This window comes from Meles meles, chromosome 4 (genome assembly GCF_922984935.1).
Source record: "Meles meles chromosome 4, mMelMel3.1 paternal haplotype, whole genome shotgun sequence".
NCBI classification, from domain to species: Eukaryota; Metazoa; Chordata; class Mammalia; order Carnivora; family Mustelidae; genus Meles; species Meles meles.
The window spans coordinates 31,838,019-31,860,398 of NC_060069.1; the positions used below are offsets into that span (position 1 = coordinate 31,838,019).

The 22,380-nt window shown below is 44.7% G+C and overlaps 1 protein-coding gene across 9 annotated transcripts in view; it reads right to left on the reverse strand.

The window, feature by feature from the left end:
* The window catches only part of DLEC1 (DLEC1 cilia and flagella associated protein), a 65,097-nt gene extending 46,808 nt beyond the window's left edge, over window positions 1–18,289 (reverse strand). For 6 of the 9 annotated variants that reach the window (XR_006818002.1, XM_046001957.1, XM_046001956.1 and 3 more), the window contains exons 1-6: window positions 17,891–18,289; window positions 16,828–16,978; window positions 4,761–4,871; window positions 3,175–3,362; window positions 2,752–2,957; window positions 1,679–1,757 (exon numbers count right to left, since the gene is read on the reverse strand). Coding sequence is in view for 7 of the 9 variants with exons in the window: in XM_046001957.1 (XP_045857913.1) it covers window positions 1,679–1,757; window positions 2,752–2,957; window positions 3,175–3,362; window positions 4,761–4,871; window positions 16,828–16,978; window positions 17,891–18,289 (1,134 nt within the window). In the remaining 2 variants the exon portion in view is untranslated. Of the gene's footprint in view, window positions 1–844; window positions 957–1,678; window positions 1,758–2,751; window positions 2,958–3,174; window positions 3,363–4,760; window positions 4,872–16,827; window positions 16,979–17,890 lie in introns of those variants that run through there. The other 3 variants (XM_046001960.1, XM_046001961.1, XM_046001962.1) reach the window with 3 other exon arrangements.
* Between the last annotated feature and the right edge of the window lie 4,091 nt (window positions 18,290–22,380).

Here is a 22,380-nt window from a genome sequence, read left to right on the forward strand (position 1 = left end):
AGAAAGATAGCAAGAGAAGAAAGGAACAGAGAAGAACTACAAAAATAACCAGAAAACAACAAACCAAATGGCAGTAATACTTATCAATACTTTACAACACAATACTTACTTATGTACAATACTTATCAATAATTACTTTAAATGCAAGTGGTCCAAATGCTCCAATCAAATCATGGGTGACGCATGGATAAAAAAAACAAGAGCATATACTGCCTACAAGGGACCCACCTCAGAATGAAGAAACAAACACACTGAAAGTTAAGGAAAGGAAAAATAAATTCCATGCAAATGGAAGCGAAAAAAAAGAAAAAAAGGCAGGAGAGCAATACTTATATCACAAAAGAGACAAAGAAGAGTATTACATAATAATAACGGGAGCAATATAGTAAGAGGATATAACAATTATAAATGTCTATATGCCCAACATTGGAGCACCTAAATACATAGCGCAAATATTAACAGACATAAAGGAAGAAATTGACAGTAATATGACAATAGCAGCGGACTTTAACACCCCACTTACAACAAGGAACATTTTCTAGAACAGATCCCATGTTAAGCCACAAAACAGTTCATAAAAGATGATATCCAGGGGCGCCTGGGTGGCTCAGTGGGTTAAAGCGTCTGCCTTCGGCTTCGGTTATGATCTCAGGGTCCTGGGATGGAGCCCTGCATCAGGCTCTCTGCCCGGCAGGGAGCCTGCTTCCTCCTCTTTCTCTGCCTGCCTCTCTGCCTACTTGTGATCTCTATCTGTCAAATAAATAAATAAAATCTTAAAAAAAAAAAAAGATATCCAAACAGCGGATAGACACAGGAAAATGTGCTCAATGAGTGATCCTGATACCTTTCATAATGGTCAAAATGAGAAAGACTGAGTCTTGGTGAAGACGTAGAACCAGAAATTTCGCCCACTGTGCACGGAAGCATAAACAGTCTCTTCGGAGGAAAAAACTAGCAGAGGGTAGGAGAGTTATTACCCACTAAAGGAGAAAAAAGAGATATTTCACCCAAATGCAATGTTTGAATTCCGATTCAAATAAACCAAATATAAACTTACTCTTTTTTTAACAAATGGAGGAAAATCAGACATGGGTTGATATTAGCTAATACTAATCACTATTAATTAATGTTAATATTCCTAAATATGATCATGGTTGTTGGTTTTTTTTTTTTTAAGATTTTTATTTATTTATTTGTCAGCAAGAGAGTGAGCACGAGCAGGGGGAGCGGCAGGCAGAGGGAGAAGCTGACTCCCTGCCAAGCAAGGGGCCTGATGCAGGGCTCGATGCCAAGACCCTGGGATCACGACCTGAGCCAAAGGCAGACACTTAACCGACTGAGCCACCCAGGCGTCCTGATAATGGTTATTTTGTAAAAGTGCTTACCTGTTAGAAATACATACTGAAGTACTAACTAAAGAATGACCTGGCATCTAGGCTGTTCCTTCAAACACTTCCAGTGTACGCATGTGTACACAGACACACACACACAAAGAAGTTGTGGGAGTGATAGGTGAACCCAGATTTGCAGGAAGCAGATAATTACTGAAGGTGGGTGATGGGCACACAAGGGTTTACTACAGTCTTTTCTCTAATTTTGTATGGCTTTAATTCCATGAATGACTTCAAAACACAAGGAAGCTGATGAAATGGGAGCTGGAAAGAAATAAGACTTTTACCTCATAAACTGGCCCAATTTCATAATCTGTGAAAAATCCGATTGATGGCTTAGCTAGAAACACTGGAGTATCAGCACAACTGTGGGAGGGCACAAGAGGGGAGAAAGGCTGTTAGTTTCACCCATTGGATTTGTGCAAAATAAATACACCCAAACTTCCAAAGATAATCACATTATGTCCTTTACTGGGTTTTGTTCCTGTTGTTAAAGCAGGTTATGGGATAATTTTACCGGATGATGGAATCTTCAATGAAGATATGTGCAGCTGCTGTGGTTCATTTTCAACATGCGTGTAGGAAGCTATCCTAAGTGGGTTTTTAATATAGGTGCTATGTTTCTTTGCATATAAGAGTCCAATTTTTCTTTTTCTTTTTTTTTTTTTAATTTATTTGACAGACAGAGATCACAAGTAGGCAGAGAGGCAGGCAGAAAGAGAGAGGAGGAAGCAGGCTCCCTGCTGAGCAGAGAGCCCGATGCGGGGCTCGATCCCAGGATCCTGGGATCATGACCTGAGCCAAAAGCAGAGGCTTTAAACCACTGAGCCACCCACACGCCCCTAAGAGTCCAATTTTTCTTAATAAAAATGATGTCATTTGACTAATAAATGTTAATAGTTTGAAGTTCCCAGAAACTATGAATCCATGAAGCCATTCATTCCCTTCACAAGGACAATTAATGAAATAAGCCAAAGGCCCTCTCTGAAAGAAAATAACAGTTTATATGTATTATTTTCAATTAAACAAATTTTAAATATTTTTCTTTTTAGGGTCCTATTCCGAGACACGTGACTGCAAGGGAAGAGCATGGCTACAGACCGAGACTGTTCAGATGAAAGCAGGGGGACCGACACTAACCCCCAATACCTCAACAACACTGACAGGTCAGGAAAGCACAAACCCAGGCCTCTGGGGGCTGTCCACAGGCCAGGTCTGTGAGGAGCCCTGAAGCCCTGCTCTGTTCTGATACTGACATCCCGTCCCCCCGCCCCCAAAAGTCCAGACCAGACCCAGGACCTTCTGGGTTTACTCGCACAGGTCCCACCTCCTGATGAATCCAAGTCCGGGAAAGACCCACCTCTGCTCCAGATCTCCGGCCAGGACAGGCTTCTTCGGAGGAAAGAGAAGAGACTTGCCTCCATAGGGAGTGTTAGGAGGGAAAAACCGAGGGTTTTTTAGGAAGTGGTTCCGACTCTCCATTCTGGCAAGCAGACGTCGCTCCAGTTCTCTCTGGGGCACGTGTAAGTGGCTCATCCACTTTTTATTCTTGGGTGGACCTGCCTTCTTTGAAACACACAAAAAATAGAGTCCGTGACAGGCCGGAGACTGACTGTGAGTGCCGACACTGGGCCAACTCCGTGACCCACTGGTAATCCGCGCAACTCCCCTCCCTATTCTCTGTGGACCCACAATTTCCCGGGTCACCGGGAACTCCTTCCGCTCATCACCTCCCTGTGCCCGCTGCCCACACACACCACCTCACATGGACTTCCACTCCAACCTTGATGGCCTTGCGCTTGGCCTTTGAACACAAGTCCCCCGTCAGGCTGTCCACGGTGTAGTCTAACTCGTCTTCAGACTTAGTCAGCGTCTTGCAGGAAGCCTCAAGCTTCTTAATCAGGTTCTTCTTGGGGACAGAGCGCTTCTCACAACTGAATGTGAGTTTTGAACATCTGGGCATGGAGATACCTATGGCACCAAGGAATGGAACTGAGCTACCACCGATGAAGGGGTCGTTTCTAAGAAGACTACATAAAACCACCAAAGCCACAGTTAGCTTGATAATTTTTCCTCAACCTTCACATTCACTACACTAGATATAACTGCTCTGTAGCATATAACTTCCTCCTGGAACTTATTCTGTGTACTTGAGACTTAGGACTAGAGGGTTACATATTTGTTTGATTGTCAAACGTGGTCAAAGCACATGAGTAAACTACTGTCTGTCTGTCTCTCACTCATGTACACACACCCCATATGCGAACTTGCTTTTCGAAAAGCTCATGTGAGGAATCAAAGTTTACATCAGCTTTTTACACCTTAAGATCTCCCCCAAAAGGTTAAAGGAGGACACCCACTGCGAGCAAGAACTGGTACCAGCACCAGCACCAGACCACTCATAGCTAACAATGAAACTAGTACCAGTACAGTTGCCTGGGAACTTCTCAATACATGTTAACTCTATCCTTACTTACCTGCAGAAGACACTGAATTCCCAATTAACTTGGCAGTATTAGGAGGCTTAATATCATGAAATGCTTACTTCTGCTCCTTCTCTCTGGCCACCTTCTCTACATGGCTCAGATTGTCAATGGAACTCGGTTCTCATGAGCATCCTCAATTCTCTGGATTCCAGTCTTCCCACCCCAAATACCTTCTCAGTTCCAAAGCCTCAGAGGTCATCAGAGTCCCACTGACTGGGGTTCTTGGAGAGCTTATCCTCCAAGCCTAGTACCACTGGGCAATCCGGATATGTGGCCACAGGACACACGGAGCAATGTCTCCCTATCCATAATACTGACTTTCCCAAAAGTCTACCTCCCTGCTTAAACCCACAACCCAGCTCCCACCGTACTCACTCTCAGAATACATCTTGCCTCCTGCATCACAGAGAACTGGCCCGACACCACACACACAAATACACATCCTTCTCTGCCTCCCTACCCAGTCTTCCCACCAAACTTGAAGAAGGTAAAGTTGCTCTTTTCATATGTGCAGTATGGAAAAAACCCACGGTCCATGTTCTGACTCCAGCAGGAACTTGTTCCCTGACTTAACTGCCTTCAGTCCCTCCCTCTCTTGGCTTATTCAACTACTTTTCTAAACATTTTCCTCTCTCTTGGTGTTGAGCAGCTGACAAGGGCGCAAATTCCACATGGAGGAGTTGAGACTTTTGTCTTGCAGGGGTTAGGAACCCAGAGAGGAAGGGGGATGCTTAGAGCAGACCCTCCCAAGAACCACTATCAAAAATTAAACAAAAGGGGGAAAACATCAAGGAGGAAATGGCAGCAGAGGTAGCCAATGTGGTCGCGATCCTAACTTCCCCAGAACGAGAGCACATGTCCCAGCAGAGGACAGAAGCCTTACCTTTGGGTGCAGAGCAAAATGGCACTATGTCACTGTAGTAATCATCTGGGCTGATCAAATGGTGCTTCTGTAGCAACTCGCTGTCCACACACCATCTGAACATAGTCTTTGCTACATAGAAGGTAAGAAGGACAGAGGTGTGTGAAGCCAGACGGACGTTGAAGAACCTGTATTCCAAACTTCTTCATCCTTCAAATCTAAGCCATCTCACAATATTCTTTCCAAAAACACTGTGGTCATTTTGAGATTTCCGAAATTAATCAGCAAAACTTGACCAGCCATTTCACAGAGGCCAACCATTAGGTAAGGCTGTGCTGTGGTATTATTTGAGCTAAAGTACTGTGTGACTCAAGGAGAGGTCTATTAATAAAATGTAATTGAGGGAAGTATGGTAGATTAAAGAAATGGCCCCAATCCTTCACCCTTCTCTGTATCCATGCCCTTTGCCATATGGCTCTGCAGCTCCTTTTACTAGAGACAGAGAGCACTTCTTCACCCTTGACTCTGGTCATGTGATGTGTTTTGGCCAATGAGATGCTGGCAGAGGTTTACACGGCTGAGCCTTCGCCGTCATCATGAGAAGAGCTTTCCTGCTCAAGAAGAGCTCCTGCTTCTTTATCTTGGACTCCAGCATGAATCCATGTGGAGCAGACTTGAGCCTAACTTGTAGTAAGGAGCCAAGTTCAGCGGGGCCCACGGCTTGAAGCTGGTCTAGCCAGCCAAGCCCAGGTAGATCAGCCAACCCCCAACAGACCCACTGACACATGAGACATAAAATCTCATTTAAAAGAGCCAGAAGTCAGTCATTAATATCCATGGCTGATGAGCCAACAAAAAAATAATAGAGACATATTATTTAGAAGTATTCAGAAAATTAAAAATGGCTACCATTGACAATGGACTGAGACCGAAGAGGTGACATGGAGGATTTTTTCCAATGGTCTTTTTTTTTTTTAAAAGATTTTATTTATTTATTTGTCAGAAAGAGAGAGAGAGTGAGTACAGGTGAAGCAGCAGGCAGAGGGAGAAGCAGGCTCCCCGCTGAGTAGGGAGCCTGATGCGGAACTCAATCCCAGGACCCTGAGATCATGACCTGAGCTGAAGACAGACACTTAACTGAAGAACCCAGGCATCCCTAGGCTTTGTTTTTTAAGGCACTTTTAGGTTCATAGAAAAATTGGGTGGACCAGAGACGTCCCATAGAGCTCCTGGCCCCACGCACGCACAGCTGCCCCCACCATCAACATGCCCCACCAGAATGGTACATCTGTTCCAACCGATGAGCCCACACTGACACCCTGTTCTCATACACGGTCCATAGTTTACATCACAGTTCTCTCTTGGTGTTGCGGATCTATGAGTTTGGATAAATTTATAATGATGTGCATGGGTAGAGGCTTTTTATATGTCACTAGAAGTTTTCTAAACTATTTGTTTTTAAAACCATGTATATTAACACTTGGATAAAAATTAAGGAATAAATAAGATGAATGGAAGACTCACAAGTTTCCAGACTTTGTTGCTTGCTTCATTAACCAACACGGCCTTGCCCTTTGAAGGTTTCCAGTAACCCAGGGTGAGACAAGCAAAGAATACATGTTTTTCCCATGATATTTATTAATTGAGGAATTTCAGGGTTTGGCTTAGTTCCTGTTGTAGTCAGGGTTCAGTGAGGAAAACAGAAATCACTCTCTGCATGTCATATATTAAGAGGTTGGATGCAGGGGTCTATGGAATGGGAGCTCAAAGGTCATGGAAATAATCACTACCGACTTTGGCCAGCAGCACTGAGGGAGGGGCTTCTCAAGAAGCTTTCTGGAAGCTGCTCAGTCATCTGCCTGTTACTGCTGCTGGAGAATAGTGACCTCTCCTTCCAAAACTCACCAAGAGCCTTTCATGAGTGATCTAACATAGAACCATTGGGAAAAGCTGAATTCTGGGAAATGCCCGGACTCTCCTTTGCAATACAGAGACCATGGCAGGGGGTGGCAGTAATGCCAAGTTCTGTTCCAGCCCAGTTCCCAAGGACTTTGGTGATGGCCTATTTGAAATATCAAATAAATATAAATAAAATAAATATCAAAAGATAAAACTTCCAACCAAGGGGCAGGGGCCATGTGGGAAGATGTGGCCTCTGTCTTCTGACGCCATTCTCTCTCCATTCTCTCCCCAGGCTATGGAGGGTTAGGTGTTATGTCTGCAGAAGCAGGGGGGCAGTCTGTATGTCAGCTCTTTGGAAAGTCTCTCTCCATGTCCGGCCTGGACTATCTGAGCCTTGGAATACCCCTCACTGGCCCTGTGAGCAGCCTCCTCCATCCGGGAAGAGTGGGCTTCCTGCAGCAACCCTATGCTCCTGTGCGTGGCTCTGTTCCACTCCCCAAGAGATAATGTGGACAATTTATCAACAATGGAAGGGAATGAAAGCACAAGATGTTCTGATCTTCCTCCTCTGTCTGAAGAATTTACATGTTTTCGACTTTGTGACATTTGTATTAACAAACAGATAAAGGCTGCCTCTATCTCAGATAAGAAAAGTTTCAGGGGAATGTCATCACCATCAATCATCTAAGGTATAAAGAAGATCCTGGGGTCACCTCACCCTCCTCCCCAAACCAGAAGCAGGAACCAGAGGGATGTCCGAGGAACTGGATCAAGATCTCTAATTCTGCTACTTTTTTTTTTTTTAATTTGACAGACAGAGATCACAAGTAGGCAGAGAGGCAGGCAGAGAGAGAGAAAGGGAAGCAGGCTCCCTGCTGAGCAGACAGCCTGATGTGGGGCTCGATCCCAGAACCCTGGGATCATGACCTGAGCAGAAGGCAGAGGCTTTAACCCACTGAGCCACCCAGGCGCCCCTAATTCTGCTACTTTTGAAATAAAAGAGAGAAACATTAGCAGCAGAAGGCTGAGAAACCAGGGCAGATGTCTGATTATAACAATACTATCTAGGGCAAAAAAACCCAAAACGAAGGTCATCAAAAAACTCCCCTGACGGGGGTTTCTCAGTTCTCAGTGTTTTAGCTCATTTTCATTTAAGAACAACCAATTATTTCATCCCCGTTGATCTCTAGCCAATAGAATCCTAGGAACAGCGTTGGACTGCCAGGACTCAAAGGACAGCGGCAACCAATAATACCCCCCAAGAATCTGCTACCAACAATCTGTGCAAAATCCACAGGAGAGAAGCTATATGACTCTGCTCTGAAGGCGCGGGAACAGATGTGGAACACACACGGATCGCTCAGTGTCTGCAGGGCTGAGCCTCAGAGGGGGCAGGCCTGAGTCCAAGGCCTCACGCCCAGAGCCACACCCTGAGGGAAGTCATCAACACCTGTGTAGCACCCCGCCTGATCTGCTCAATGAGCCCTCCTCCTCCAGAAGGAAGGCCAGCTCTGACAGCAGACTCACTCAGGTCCAAATTCGGCTCCCAGCCCTTCTGAGTTGTGTGAGTTTAGGGAAGTCATTTGATCCGTTCTCTCATAGTTCCTACAGCTATAAAATGGAGAGGAAACCTACCTCGCAGGGTTGTTGGAAGAGTTCCGTGGGATAACCTATACGAAACATCTTACATAGCACCTGGTCCCTAGTAGGACCCCACAAGCATAACGCCTTTCGAAGCCACGACGTCCTCCACTTCTCCCTCTCTCTGGGCCACAGATATGCTATACCTTGAAAGTACAGCCCTCAGGGTGCCTGGGTGGCTCAGTGGGTTAAAGCCTCTGCCTTCGGCTCAGATCATGATCTCGGGGTCCTGGATTGGAGACCCATATAGGGCTCTCTGCTCAGCGGGGAGTCTGCTTCTCCCTCTCTCTCTGACCCTCCCCACCGCTCGAGCTCTCGCTCTCTCTCTCAAAGAAATAAAATCTTAAAAAAAAAAAAAAAGAAAGAAAGAAATTGTTTGTTTCTCGGCAGACAATGTATAAAGATGCAATTCTGTGACATGTAATTTTGTGACATCAACAACCTAACAGGGTGGAGATGGGTCTATAAAGAAGCAGAGATTGTTTGTTATTGAAGTTAAGCTGCTATAAATTCAAATTAGAGTGTCACAGCTTTAGGTTGTTAAATGTAGTCCCTATGGTAATCACAAAGAAATGAGTTTATAAGCACAAAAGAAATTAGAAAGGAATTTAAACACTTCACAGACACACAAACACACACAAACTGACCCAACACAAAAGAAGACAGTAATGCAGGAAATAAAAGACATGAGCTATAAGTTATATAGAAAAAAAAATAACAAAATGACAGAAGTCCCTCCTTATCAATAGGTACTTTAAATGTAAAACTCCCCAGTCAAAAGACAGGCTAAAAGAATGGCTAAAAAGACAATGATCTAACTAGACGCTGTTTATAATGAACTCACTTTAGATCCAAGACACAAATAGAATGTAAAGGAAAGCATGAGAAAAGATACTCCATGCAAATAGTAACCAAAAAGTAACGGATAGTATTCCATGCAAAAACACCAAAAGGGGTGGCTATTCTAACAGACAAAATAGGCTTTAAAAATCAAAAGGTTCCAAGACACAAAGAAAGACATTATATATTAATAAAGGGTTCAATGCAATAATAAGATATAACAATTCTAAACATTTAGACTTGTAATGACAGGTCATCCAAATAATGAAGCAAAAACTGACAGAATTGAAGGGTCAAATAGTTCTACAGTACTAGTTGGGGCCTCCAGTACCCCTTTTACAGTAATGGATAGAAAAACCAGACAGAAAATAAGTAAGGAAACAGAGGACTTGAAGAATACAATAGACCAAGTAGATCCAACAAACCCAGAACATTGCCCAACAGCAGCGTAATGTTTTTCTCCAGTGCATATGGGACATTTCCCAGATCATAGGAGAGGCCACAGATTGAATCCCAGTAGATTTCAAAGAATAGTTATCATACAAAGTATCCTCTCTGACAACAATGGGATGATGGATGAGTTAGAAATCAGCACCGGAAGGAAACTGGAAAACTCACTAAATTGTGGAAATTAACAATATACTTCTATTTTATTATTTTTTTAAGATTTTATTTATTTATCCACGAGAGAGAGAGTGACAGAGAGAGGCAGAGGCAGAGGGAGAAGCAGTCTCCCAGTAGAGCAGGGAGCCCAGTGTAGGACTCGATCCCAGGATCCTGGGATCATGACCTGAGCCAAAGGCAGACACTTAACTGACTGAGCCGCCAGAGCCCTTTTAAACAATAACAACACACTTTTAAACAACCCAGTAGCTCAAAAGAAATCACAGTGGAATTAGAAAGTACTTGGGGACAAATAATGAAAGTGAAAACATAACATACCAGAGCTTACAGGACATGGTGAAAGTGGTACTAAGGGGGAAAGTTACAGCCATAAACACATTTAACAAGAAGGATCTCAAATCAGCAACCTAACTTGAGAACTTAAGAAACTAGAAAAACTAAACCCAAAGCTAGATAAAGGAAATAATAAAAACTAGAGCACAGATAAATACAGAACAGAAAAATAACAGAGAAAATCAATGAACCTAAATAAATGTTGGTTCTTCAGAAGAATCAACAAAATTGACAAAACTTTAACTAGATCAACTAAGAGAGAAAGAAGTCCCAAATAACTAAAATCAGACATGAAAGTGGGGATATTACCACTGATTCCACAGAAATAAAAAGGATTATAAGAGAGTACTAGGTACAATTCTATACCAACAAATTGGATAACTTAGATAAAATGGACAAATTCCTAGAAACATGACACCTACAAAGACAAAATCCCAAAGAAACAGAAAATCTGTATTGACCTATAACTAGTAAGGAGGTTGAATCAGTAATTAAAAGTCTCCCCCCCAAAAATGTCCTGGACTTGGTGGTTTCACTGGTGAATTCTACCAATTCTACTAGTTAAAGAACTAATACCAAATCTTCTTAAGTTAAAAAAAAAAAATGGAGTTACTCATTCTGTAAGGTCAGCATTACTCTGATACCAAAGCCAGACAAAGACACTACGTAAAAACTACAGACCAAAACCTCTTTTGAACCTCAATGCAGAAGTCCTCAGCAAAATACCAGCAAATCAAATCCAGTAGTTTATTGAATGGATTATATACCATGACCAAGTGAGATCTGTTCCCAGAAAGTAAGGGTAGCTCAACATATGAAAATTGGTCAATGTAATACATCACATTAGTGGAATGAAGGGGAAAAAATCATATGATCATCTCAACTGATGCAGAAATAACATTAAACAAAATTCAGTACCCTTTCATGATCAGAACACTAAAAAAGCTAGGACTCGGAGGAAACTACCTCAACATAATAAAAGCCACAGATAGAAAACCAGTAGCAAACATCATAGTCAATGATAATAGACCGAAAGCTTTTCCTCTAAGATCAGGAACAAGGCAAGGACACCTGCTTTCACTATTTCCAATCAGCATAATGCTAAAAGTTCTAACTAGAGCAATTTGGCAAGAAAGAAAAAGGAATCCAAATTGGAAAGGAAAAAGTAAATTTATGTGTTTACAGGTGATATGATATTAAATGTAGAAAACTCTAAGGACCCACAAAAACAAAACAAAACAAAACAAAATAAAAACTGTTAGGATAAATGAATTCAGCAAAATAGCAGGACACAAAGTCAACATGTAAAAATCAGTTGCATTTCTATCCATTAAGAATGAACAATCTGGGAAGGAAATTATGGAAACAATTCCGTTTAAAATAGCATCAAAAAGAATAAAATACTTAAAACTAAAGGGTTAAATACTTTTATAATGAAAAGTACAAAAGACTGCTGAAAGAATATTAAAGATGACATAAATGGAAACACAGTCCATGCTCATTGATTGGAAGACCTAATACTAAAATGACAATATTACCCAAAATGATCTACAGGTTCAATGCAATCCCTATCAAAATCCCAATGATGTTTCCTGCAGAAATAGAAAAACCCATTCTAAAGTTCATATGGAATCTCAAGGGATCCCTGATAGCCAAAACACTCTTGAAAAAGAATGAACAAGGGGTGCCTGGGTGGCTCAGTGGGTTAAGCCTCTGCCTTCAGCTCAGGTCATGATCTCAGGGTCCTGGGATTGAGCCCCACATCAGGCTCTCTGCTCAGCGGGTAGCCTGCTTCTCCCTCCCTCTCTCTTCCTGCCTCTCTGCCTACTTGTGATCTCTCTCTCTCTATCAAATAAATAAATAAATAAATAAAAATCTTTAAAAAAAAAAAGAATGAACAAAACTAGAGGACTCACACTTTCTAATTTAAAAACTTACTGCAAAGCTATGGTATTATTATCAAAATAATACGGTACTGGCATAAAGATAGACACAGAAACAAATGGAATGGAATAAAAAGCCCAGAAATAAACCTTTACATGTGTGGTCAAATGATTTTTTAAGGATTTTTTTTAAGATTTTATTTATTTATTTGACAGACAGAGATCACAAGTAGGTAGAGAGGCAGGCAGAGAGAGAGGAGGAAGCAGGCTCCCTGCTGAGCAGAGAGCCTGATGTGGGGCTGATCCCAGGACCCTGAGATCATGACCTGAGCCGAAGGCAGAGGCTTAACCCACTGAGCCACCCAGGCGACCCTGGTCAAATGATTTTTGACAAGGATGCCAAGACCATTCAATGAGGACAGAACAGTCTTTTCAACAAATGATGCTGGGTGAAGTAGATCTCCTCATGCAAAAGAAGGAAGTTGGACCCTTCTAACACCATCTAAAACACATCAAAGTTAGTCAAAGACCTTTGTCTTTCTCTTTCTGACTTATTGCACTTAGCATTATACCCTCTAGGTCTATCCATGTTGTTGAAAATGGCAAGATCCATGTTTTTTTATAGCTGAGTAAGATTCCATTGTATATATGTACCACATCTTCTTTATCCACTCATCTACTGATGGACACTTGGGCGCTTCTGTATCTTGGTTGTTGTAAATAACGCTACAATAAACATTTGATTTCACTCATATGTGGAAATTCAGAAACAAAACAAATGAACAATGAAGAAAAGACAAATAAAAAAACAGACTCTTAAATACAGAGAAGAAACTATGGTTGCCAAAAGGGAGATGGGTGGGGTGGTGAGTGAAATGAAGGGGATTAAGGGGTGGTGAGTCACTGTGTCTTCATCTGACTTCATGCCAAAGGGAGTTAAAGTAATTTCATCACTTCTAACTTCTGAGCTTAATGGGGCCCCTCTGGTGTTACTCAACAGGAAGCCATAGATAGATATTTTGCTGTGCGGAACCATCTTAAGTACTGCAGTGTTTCTTAGCTTCCCTGACCCATGGAGTACTAAAAGCCAAGAACACAACCCACTGGCTATTGGGTTGCATAGCAACTGGCATAGCAAAGATGCTTCCAAACATTTCTATTTGCCCCCCAGGAGGACAGCACTGCCCCAATGTTAGAACTGCTGAAGGCGCTCTCATGTTAAGTATGCCCTTCCCCGGGGCGCCTGGGTGGCTCAGTGGGTTAAAGGCTCTGCCTTCAGCTCAGGTCATGATCCCAGGGTCCTGGGATTGAGCCCCACATCAGGCTCTCTGCTCAGCAGGGAGCCTGCTTCCTCCTCTCTCTCTCTGCCTGCCTCTCTGCCTACTTGTGATCTCTGTCTGTCAAATACATAAATAAAATCTTAAAAAAAAAAAAGTATGCCCTTCCCCAAAAACTCAAACCTCTATCTTTCCTGATTTGGATGGTGTGTCAGCCACTGCAAGAGTATATATATATTCCACTTTGACTAAAAGACCTCCCACCACTTACTAGCTGGGTGACCTTGAACAAGGCAGTGAAACTTGTGGAGTCTCAGTTTCACCTGTAAGATAGGGAGGAAGCTTCCTTAGCTCAGAGCAGTAAAGCTCTGGTGCAGAAGCAAGTGTTCCTTCCTGAGCTTCCCTTGGCTCCTCTTCCTTTCCTTGTGGCTCGGAGAACATGGGGAGATCACCGCCTAATTTACCTGCCACAAGGTTAAGGAACAAGGATGTGTAAAGAAATGGAGTCAGTGGGGAGAGGCTGAGTCCAGCTTTCGCGTAATTATCTTGGCTGACGCAAACAGCAATGTAGGTGCTAGTCCATGGGCGGGATACGTAGGTGGCTTTCCAATTCTGTAACGGGGAATTTCCTTCACACCGGCGCTTAATACCATTTGCTTTTACTAAACACAAAATATAGGTCTTGGCTATTTTGGAATATCTTGTACATTAAGATCCCTTCAGAATTTGTAGAAGCTTGTTCCATTAAGCATAAAATTTTATTTAGAGCCAATAAAACAGACTCCATTTCAAAAGAAAAGGGGGAGGCACATTTATCATCATGAGCACTAAGTAATTATATAGAATTGTTGAATCATTACATTGTACACCCGAAGCAAATATAACACTGTATGTTAATTTTACTCCAATTAAAAAATTTCAGCAGAGATCTAAATGTAAGACCCAAAACAATAAAACTCTTAGAAGAAAAATATAGGGCAAAAGTTGCCCAGCATTGGATTTGACAATGATTTCTGATATGCCTTGATAGGACACCAAGGCACAGGCAACCTTTCAAAAAATGATTAAAAATGGATTTGAAAGGATATTTCTCCAAAGAAGATATACGAATGGCCATAAGTCCATGAAAAGATGCTCAATGTCACTAATTAGGAGGGAAATGCCAATCAAAACTATGGTAAGATACCACCTCACACTCATTCGAAGAGCTACTATTAAAAAAAACCAAACAGAAAATAACAGGTGTTGGCAAGGATGTGGAAAAATGGAAATCTTGGTGTGCTCTTGGTGGGAATGTGAAAATGATTCAGTAGCTATGGGAAACAGTATGGTGAGTCCTCAAAAAAATTAGAAATAGAACTGCCATGTGAACCAGCAATCCTCCCCTGGGGTATACCCCCAGAAGAATCGAAAGCAGGGTCTCAAAGAGATATCTGTACACCCCTGTTCAGAGCAGCATTTCTCATGATAGCCAAAATGTGGAAGCAACCCAAGGGACCATTAGTGGATGAACGGATTAGCAAAATGTGGTATAGACAGACAACAGAATACTGTTCTGTCTTTAAAAGGAAGGAAATTCTGGGGTGCCTGGGTGGCTCAGTGGGTTAAAGCCTCTGCCTTCGGCTCAGGTCATGATCCCAGGGTCTTGGGATCAAGCCCCGCATCGGGCTCTCTGCTCCGTATGGAGCCTGCTTCCTCCTCTCTCTCTGCCTGCCTCTCTGCCTAGTTGTGATTTCTCTCTGTCGAATAAATAAAATATTTTTTAAAAAATAAAAATAAATAAAAGGAAGGAAATTCTGACACAGGATGCAACACAGGAGAACTTTGAAGACACCAAGCTAAGCGAAATAAGCCAGTCACAAAAGACAAATACCGTACGACTCTACTTATATGAGGTATTTAGAGCAGTCGAAATTGTAAAGGCAGGGGCACCTGGGTGGCTTAGTTGGCTAAGCATCTGCCTTCAGCTCAGGTCATGATCTTCAGGGGCCTAGGTCCGAGCCCCGCATCAGGGTCTCTGCTCAGCAGGGATTCTGATTCTACCTCTGCTTCTCCATCTGCTCTTGCGCTCGCTCTCTCTCTCTCTCTCTCTCTTTCTCTCAAATGAACAAATAAAATCTTAAAAAAATGAATTGTAAAGACAGAAAGCAGAATGGTGGTTGCCAGGGGCTGGGGTAAGGGGAATAGGAAGGTTATTGTTTAATGGGTACCGGGTTTTAGTTCCGCAAAATGAAAAGAGTTCTGGGAATGGAGAATGATGATGTTCATACAACATTATGCATGTGCTTAGTACCACTGAGCTGTCCACTTAAAAATAGGTAAGATGGTAAATCTTATGCATATTTAGGCACAATAAAAATTTTTGGGAGAGAAACACAACCATCAAAACATGAAAGACAATTAGACAATTATGGAATGAAAAGTCACCAGAATAAAAGCCACAGCATAAGGAATGAGGTCACTCTGAGAAACAAACTGAGGGTTTTGGAGGGGAGGGGGTGGGGGGGATGGGTGAGCCTGGTGGTGGGTATTAAGGAGGGCACGGATTGCATGGAGCACTGGGTGTGGTGTGTAAACACTGAAGAAATAAAATAAAATTTAAAAAAAAAGGAACGCAGTCAATGACATTGTAATAGTGAGGTCTGGGGCAGATGGTGCCCACATGTGTGGTGAGCATAGCATAATGTCTAAAATTGTCAAATCACTAAGTTTTACACATGAAACTAACGAAACACTGTGTGTCAACTGTGCTCAAATAAAAAAGAAATATTTTGAGAGGCTGAGAGAGAGAGAGGAGGGGCAGAGGGGGAGAAAGAGAAAGATATGGAGAGAGAGAATTTCTTTTTTTTTTTTTAAGATTTTATTTATTTATTTGACAGACAGAGATCACAAGTAGGCAGAGAGGCAGGCAGAGAGAAGGGGGGAAACAGGCTCCCTACTGAGCAGAGAGCCTGATGCGGGGCTCAATCCCAGGACCCTGAGATCATGACCTGAGCCAAAGGCAGAGGCTTTAACCCACTGAGCCACCCAGGCGCCCTGAGAGAGTGTTTCAAGCAGGCTCCACACCCAGCACAGTACCTGACACAGGAATCAATCCCACAACCCTGAGATCATGACCTGAGCCAAAATCAAGAGGCAGACACTTAACTGACTGAGCCACCCTGGTGCCCCAGAAAAGAATTTTTTTTTAGAGAACATGAAAGACAAGAAAAGACCGAAAAATTCTTCCAAACTAAAGACTCTAAAAATGGGTCTTGACAATCACATGCAACATGAATTCCTAGACACAGTCCTGGACCAGAGAAGAGAAAGAGCCACTGTGGGACAGCTGGTGAAAATCGGAATGCAATCTGCGAATTGGAGGTTTGTGTTGCACAAATGCTGAGTTCTAGGCTTGAATGGCTGTATGCCGGTTACGTAGGAGAGTCCCTGTTTTGGAGGCATGCATGTTAGAGTGCTTTGTGGTAAGGAAACATCACACCTCCAAACGATCAGAAGAAGACTACAGAGCGACCATAGAGCAAACACTGTAATATAGTCCCAGCTGGGGAACCAGGTTAAGGACATTTGGGAGTTCATTCTACACACCTGGAGGCATCTTGACGACGGTATCAAGGACATGCACTTCGGCCATTTGCGTGATCCGTTCGTTCTCTGCAAGAGCTCGTGCTCGGGCCTGAATGACATGTCTCTCCAACATTTCAACTTCATCAAGTCGCTGCTTATAGACCTCCCGAATCTGGCAGGTAGACCAAGAAATGCACAGAAATATGCGGAGACCGCAGAGCTTTACTCATCCTCCATATCCCCCCTCCATTCCCCGAGCATCCGGGCTTCCTGTGAAGCGCAGATGAGCAGTCACAGAACTACGGAGACCATCCGGTCCAACCTAACAGATGTGAAAACTGGGACACACAGAGGGAAATGGCTTAAAACTTTCATAGTAAAGTCGGGAACAGAACCGAGCCTGAAACTCCGCCTCTTGCCTTCACATGGGGCCTCCCAAACTCTGAAGGAGCAAACACAAGTTAGCACAGCACCTGTGGTAGACAGGGCGTGCCACGCAGATGCCTACCTCACCTGAGACTCCCTTTCAGGGACTCCTCAGCAGTGTGGGCAGCAGTCAGACGCAGCAGAGAGGATCCAAGTCAGCTGCTTTGCTCCTCCTACAGATGAGGAGGCAGCTGCCTTCCAGAGATGAGGCAGGCTTCCTCAAATCTGGGCATGAATGCCTAGGCACCACTGTGGTTTGGGATACAAAGGCAGGCACCTCTAAAGGAGTGACTTCTGGCCTTATCATCTCCAGGGAACAACTATTTGGCTATCTGCCCCAGTCCTTTTATTTATATATGCAATATTTCGTGTGTGTATGCATGTAGAGAAATGAAGATGGATGGGTGCCACGGACATATAACTTATGTGCGTATTTACATAAACGTGCGGTTAGAGTGCCCTTCCACTAGGCTGTCGAACACGATCCCCGGTGCCTGGCGCCCCGCAGGTGCTGGCACTTGTTCAGCGGCTGAGTCCTGCGGGGCCCTGCATTTCTAGGGGTGCGCCCTGGGTCCTCCCGCACTGTCCGCGGACGCGACGCCACTGCGTCCCGGGTGAGCACCGGCAAGGGGCGCGCGGGGCTCGGGGGCCGCCTTACCCGCTGCAACTCGTCCACGAACTCCTCGTGGCGCGCATCCTCGCTGCCGCGGGCCTTGATCAAGCTCGCGCACAGGTCCTCGCCGATTACCTCGTTAGTGTACAAGTTGCGGAAGACGCTGGTGAGCAAGTGCGAGATGTCCTGGGTGCGCAGCGAGGTGGGGCGCAGACTCAGCAGCTGCGGCTCAGAGAGCGGCTGGAGCGTGAAGGGCCCCACGGGGCGCGCCCGGCCCCCGACGCCGTAGTGAGAAGCCTCGGAGTGCGTTAAGGAGGACAGCCGGGTGGACTCGTTGAGGCTGCGGACCCCGGCCGCAGGCGAGGTTGGCGTCCACGTGGCACCCTGGAATGCATAGGACCCCGACTCCGCAGACAGCCTGCCGCCGGCTCTTCCCGTCTCCATGGCAACTGAGACGCCGCTAACTCCTTGCCGCCCTTCCGCTTCCGGCTGCGCGCCTTCCGCTTTGCCTCCCTCTGTGGTGGGGGGGGAGGGGGGGTCTTGGGTGTTGTCGTCGTGGTCGTAAATATTCGCATCTTTTGCATCGACCTTGTTAAAGGGAGCTTAGTGTGGGGCACCAGTGGAGAATGGTTCATTGGCACAGCCAGGCCAGTCTGGTTGCAAACCTGGCTCCTAACCACCTCTCTCCATCCTCTGTTCTCTAATTTGTTAAGCGAGTATACACTCATTTAATATTTATTGTATAAAGATTCTGTTTCAGGTTTGTGCTGGGAGCTGAAGATAGCAAAGGAAGTAAGAGGTTGCTTCTGCCCTCAGTCGTGTGTGTGTGTATGTGAGAGAGAGAGAGAGACAGACAGACAGACAGACAGACAGACAGCTAGACCAAGAAACCAGGGTGGTGAACAGGGAGGGAACTGGAAAACAGTGGTAGTTTGGTAGTTTAGTGGGTTAAGCCCAAGGTGGCAATAAAGGTTGGTTGTCAGGGAACCACAAAGGACAGGAACTTAATCAGCGTGAACAGTGGCTTTTTGGACAAAGTGAAGACCAGGCAGAGATTTTTTAAATATCCATCATTAGTCATCAAGGAAATTAAAGTGGAAATTAAAACCACAGTGCAATAACACTACACGCTTAGTAGAATGTCAAAAAGTTAACTAAATAAATAAATGTACCAGAGGAGTGCTGGTCATGATGTGGAGAAACTCCAGTTGTTGCGTTGCCATGGGAATACAAACTGGTACAGCAGCTCTGGAAAAGGGTTGGGCAGTTTCTTAGGAATGTTTCACATATAGCAGGCCCCCTTCTAGGTATTTTCCCAAGGGAAATGAAAACTTAGGTGCACACGAAACCCTGTGCCCAAATGTTTATGATGGCTTTATTAATCATCACCAAAATCTGGAAAAAACCCAAATGTCCTATCCACTGGCTAAAGGATAAATTGTGGTACATCTATCCCACAAATGCTCTCAGCAATTAAGAGGAAACAGGAATGTTGACACAACAGCAGAGATGAATATCAAATGCGTTATGCTGGTAGAAGAAACCATTCTCAAAAGGCTAGATCCATAATGTTTCCATTTTTAGGACATTCTGGAAAATGCAAGACAGAAAACAGATGGTTGGGGGGGGGGTTCCTGGGTGGCTCGATCCGGTAAGCTTTGGACTCTAGGTCTCAGCTCAGGGTCATGAGTTCAAGCCCCATGTTGGGCTCCATGCCCAGACCAACAAAAACAAAACAGAAAACAGATCAGTGGTTGCCAGGAGCTGGTCATGGAAGCTAGTGTTGGCTCCAAAGGAGCCTGAGGAAATTTCCTGGGGTGAGAGAATTGTTCTTTATTGTGGTGGTGGTTGCACAACTGTATGAATTTGTCAAACCCCACAGGACCATCAAGGATGAATTTTGCTGCATACAAATTATACTCCCGTTTTTTTAAACCGTGGGAAGAAAAAAAAAAAGAATGAGTAGGAATAAGCCAGGAGAGGAGAAAAAAGGTCATTGTGGGCAGAGGGAACCCATTGTATCAAAGTGGGATGAGAGCAGGTGCGTATGGAAAGAAATGAAGGAAGTTCAGGAAATGAACTTCAGAGTTTGAGCCAGAGGAATGAAGCTGGGAGGTGAATAAGCAGGTCTGTAGGCAACAGTGGGGGATTTATTTATTTATTTTTAAAGAGTTTTTGTTGTTGTTGTTGTTGTTTTTAGATTTTATTTATTTATTTGACAGACAGAAATCACAAGTAGGCAGAGAGAGGAAGGGAAGCAGGCTCCCCGCTGAGCAGAGTACAGGCACCCCTGTACTCAGATTAGTTTAAATTCCCTACTGTTGGGGCACCTGGGTGGCTCAGTGGGTTAAAGCTTCTGCCTTCAGCTCAGGTCATGATCCCAGGGTCCTGGGATCGAGCCCCTGCATCGGGCTGTCTGCTCAGCAGAGAGCTGCTTCCTCCTCTCTCTGCCTGCCTCTCTGCCTACTTGTGATCTCTGTCAAATAAATAAATGAAATCTAAAAAAAATTAAAATAAAAAAATAAACTGAGTACAATTAGAAGGGCCATCGAGGGTCTTCACCTGGGCATGTCAGGGTCAGCTCTGTGTTTTACTAAAATCACTCTGGTTGCCATGAAAGAACAGACTGGAGTGAGGCAAGAGGTGTCAGGGTGACAAATTAGGAAACTAGGGATGGATTAGGAAAGTGCATCCGCACAGAAATTAGGAAAGAAATGGATTAGGAGCTTGGGTTAGGGGGAGGAATTGATTAGAGACCTGTAAGACAGAGAAGTCACAAGACCTACTGATGGATAACGGAAGTAAGAGGAGCTCAGAATGACTCCCAGATAGCCTGTGTGGGCAACCAATGGAGGGATTACCTCCACTGAAATGGGAGAAAGGACAAGGCTCGTCCAGGCCTTGACATCACGTGGGCCGGCATCACTAGCATACTACGGCTTCTGCTCACTGCTGATACAGCTAGCTGCTTTTTCCTCTTGGGGTGAGTCGGCTTGCCCTACAGCTGAAACCCACTTCCTGAGATGATCGCCAGGATGTTTGCCCCCTGACCTGGGCCACTACCGCTTCCCTTGGGTAGGCTTGGCTCCCTCATCTGTCCTTTCCGGTACTTTTCCGGTCCTCAGGGAGGACCCTGCTCTTGCTCTCCCCGAGCTGCACCCTTCTCTACGGAGTGAGAAGACCAAAGAGGCATGCCCCGCCCCCACCCGACCAAAGAGGCATGCCCCGCCCCCACCCGTCCGGTAACTGGGACCCCAGAAGGATCTGCCCAAACATCCTGAGCCCATTGACAGGTCCCGTGCAGGCCTCTCTTTTAAAGCCTTTCCCCCATTGCTGACCAGTGTGTGTACTAGGGAACCGCTGTGGTAAGGAGGTGGACAGAACTAGGGCAAGCGGGCTGGTCTGTCCAGTCATCCACATACATGCAAGGCCCCCAGTGGCGCAGGAAGGAGCTGTGGGTGGGAAGGGAAGCAGAACAGTCTGGGGGATCTCCAGTGCTCTAGTATTAGGAGTGAGCCAGCCCAGACTGGGTGGTCTTGTTGGTTAGGAGCAGTTCCTGTGGAGTCTCCCTGGCACCCTTCCCTGTCTCGGGGACAGACAGGACAGTGGATTCTTACTCTCACTTTTGGCCTCTCCGACCTATCTCCAGACAGCCTTGAGAAGGTCACAGGGAATCTGCCCCAGCCTGGGAGACGGTTCCCCTTTATCCATGACTCCTCCCACCTTCTGGCTTCAGACCCCTCTGGTCTGTCCAGGATGAGGTCTCCGGCAGCCGTCCAGTGCCTCCGGTGGCAACAGCCGCTCCTCGGTCCTGGTCATCCTGGGCTGCTGACTCTTCCTCTTTTCCCTTGCTTTTCCCTCTCCTCTGTGCTTCCCACCCCACCAAACCGATCTCCCTCTGCCACTGGTCTCTCTCTGCCTGACCAATTGGATCCATCCCCCATTCTGCCTCCAGCATTCGATTTCTGTTTGCCCACTGACTAACAGACCAAAGGAATGGTTCAAACTCTGCACCAGAAACAGAGGGCTGGAGCCACCTTTAGAACCACTCTCCAGCCCTTTCCTCCAGGGAGACCTCTTAGCATAGAGGGAATCCCTGGAGCTGCCTTCTTCGTTTAATGATCTGTTTTGCTGACCAGAACTTTTGTTTGTGTGTTTGTTTTTATTTATTTTTATTTTTTTAAGATTTTATTTATTTATTTGACAGAGATCACAAGTAGACAGAGAGACAGGCAGAGAGAGAGGGGGAGGCAGGCTCCCCGCTGAGCAAGAGCCTGATGCGGGGCTTGATCCAAGGATCCTGAGATCATGACCTGAGCCAAAGGCAGAGGCCCAACCCACTGAACCACCCAGGCACCCCTCTGTGTTTATTTTTAAAACAGTTGCAAGACAACCTACCATATGGAAATAAGGTTATTTAACCAGGAGCCCACTAGTGAACTTCACCTTGTACAATACTTTTATATATAACATACAGATAAGATCACAGAATTAGATAATAGAATAATATCGTGGAATTAGAATTGCTTAGCCAA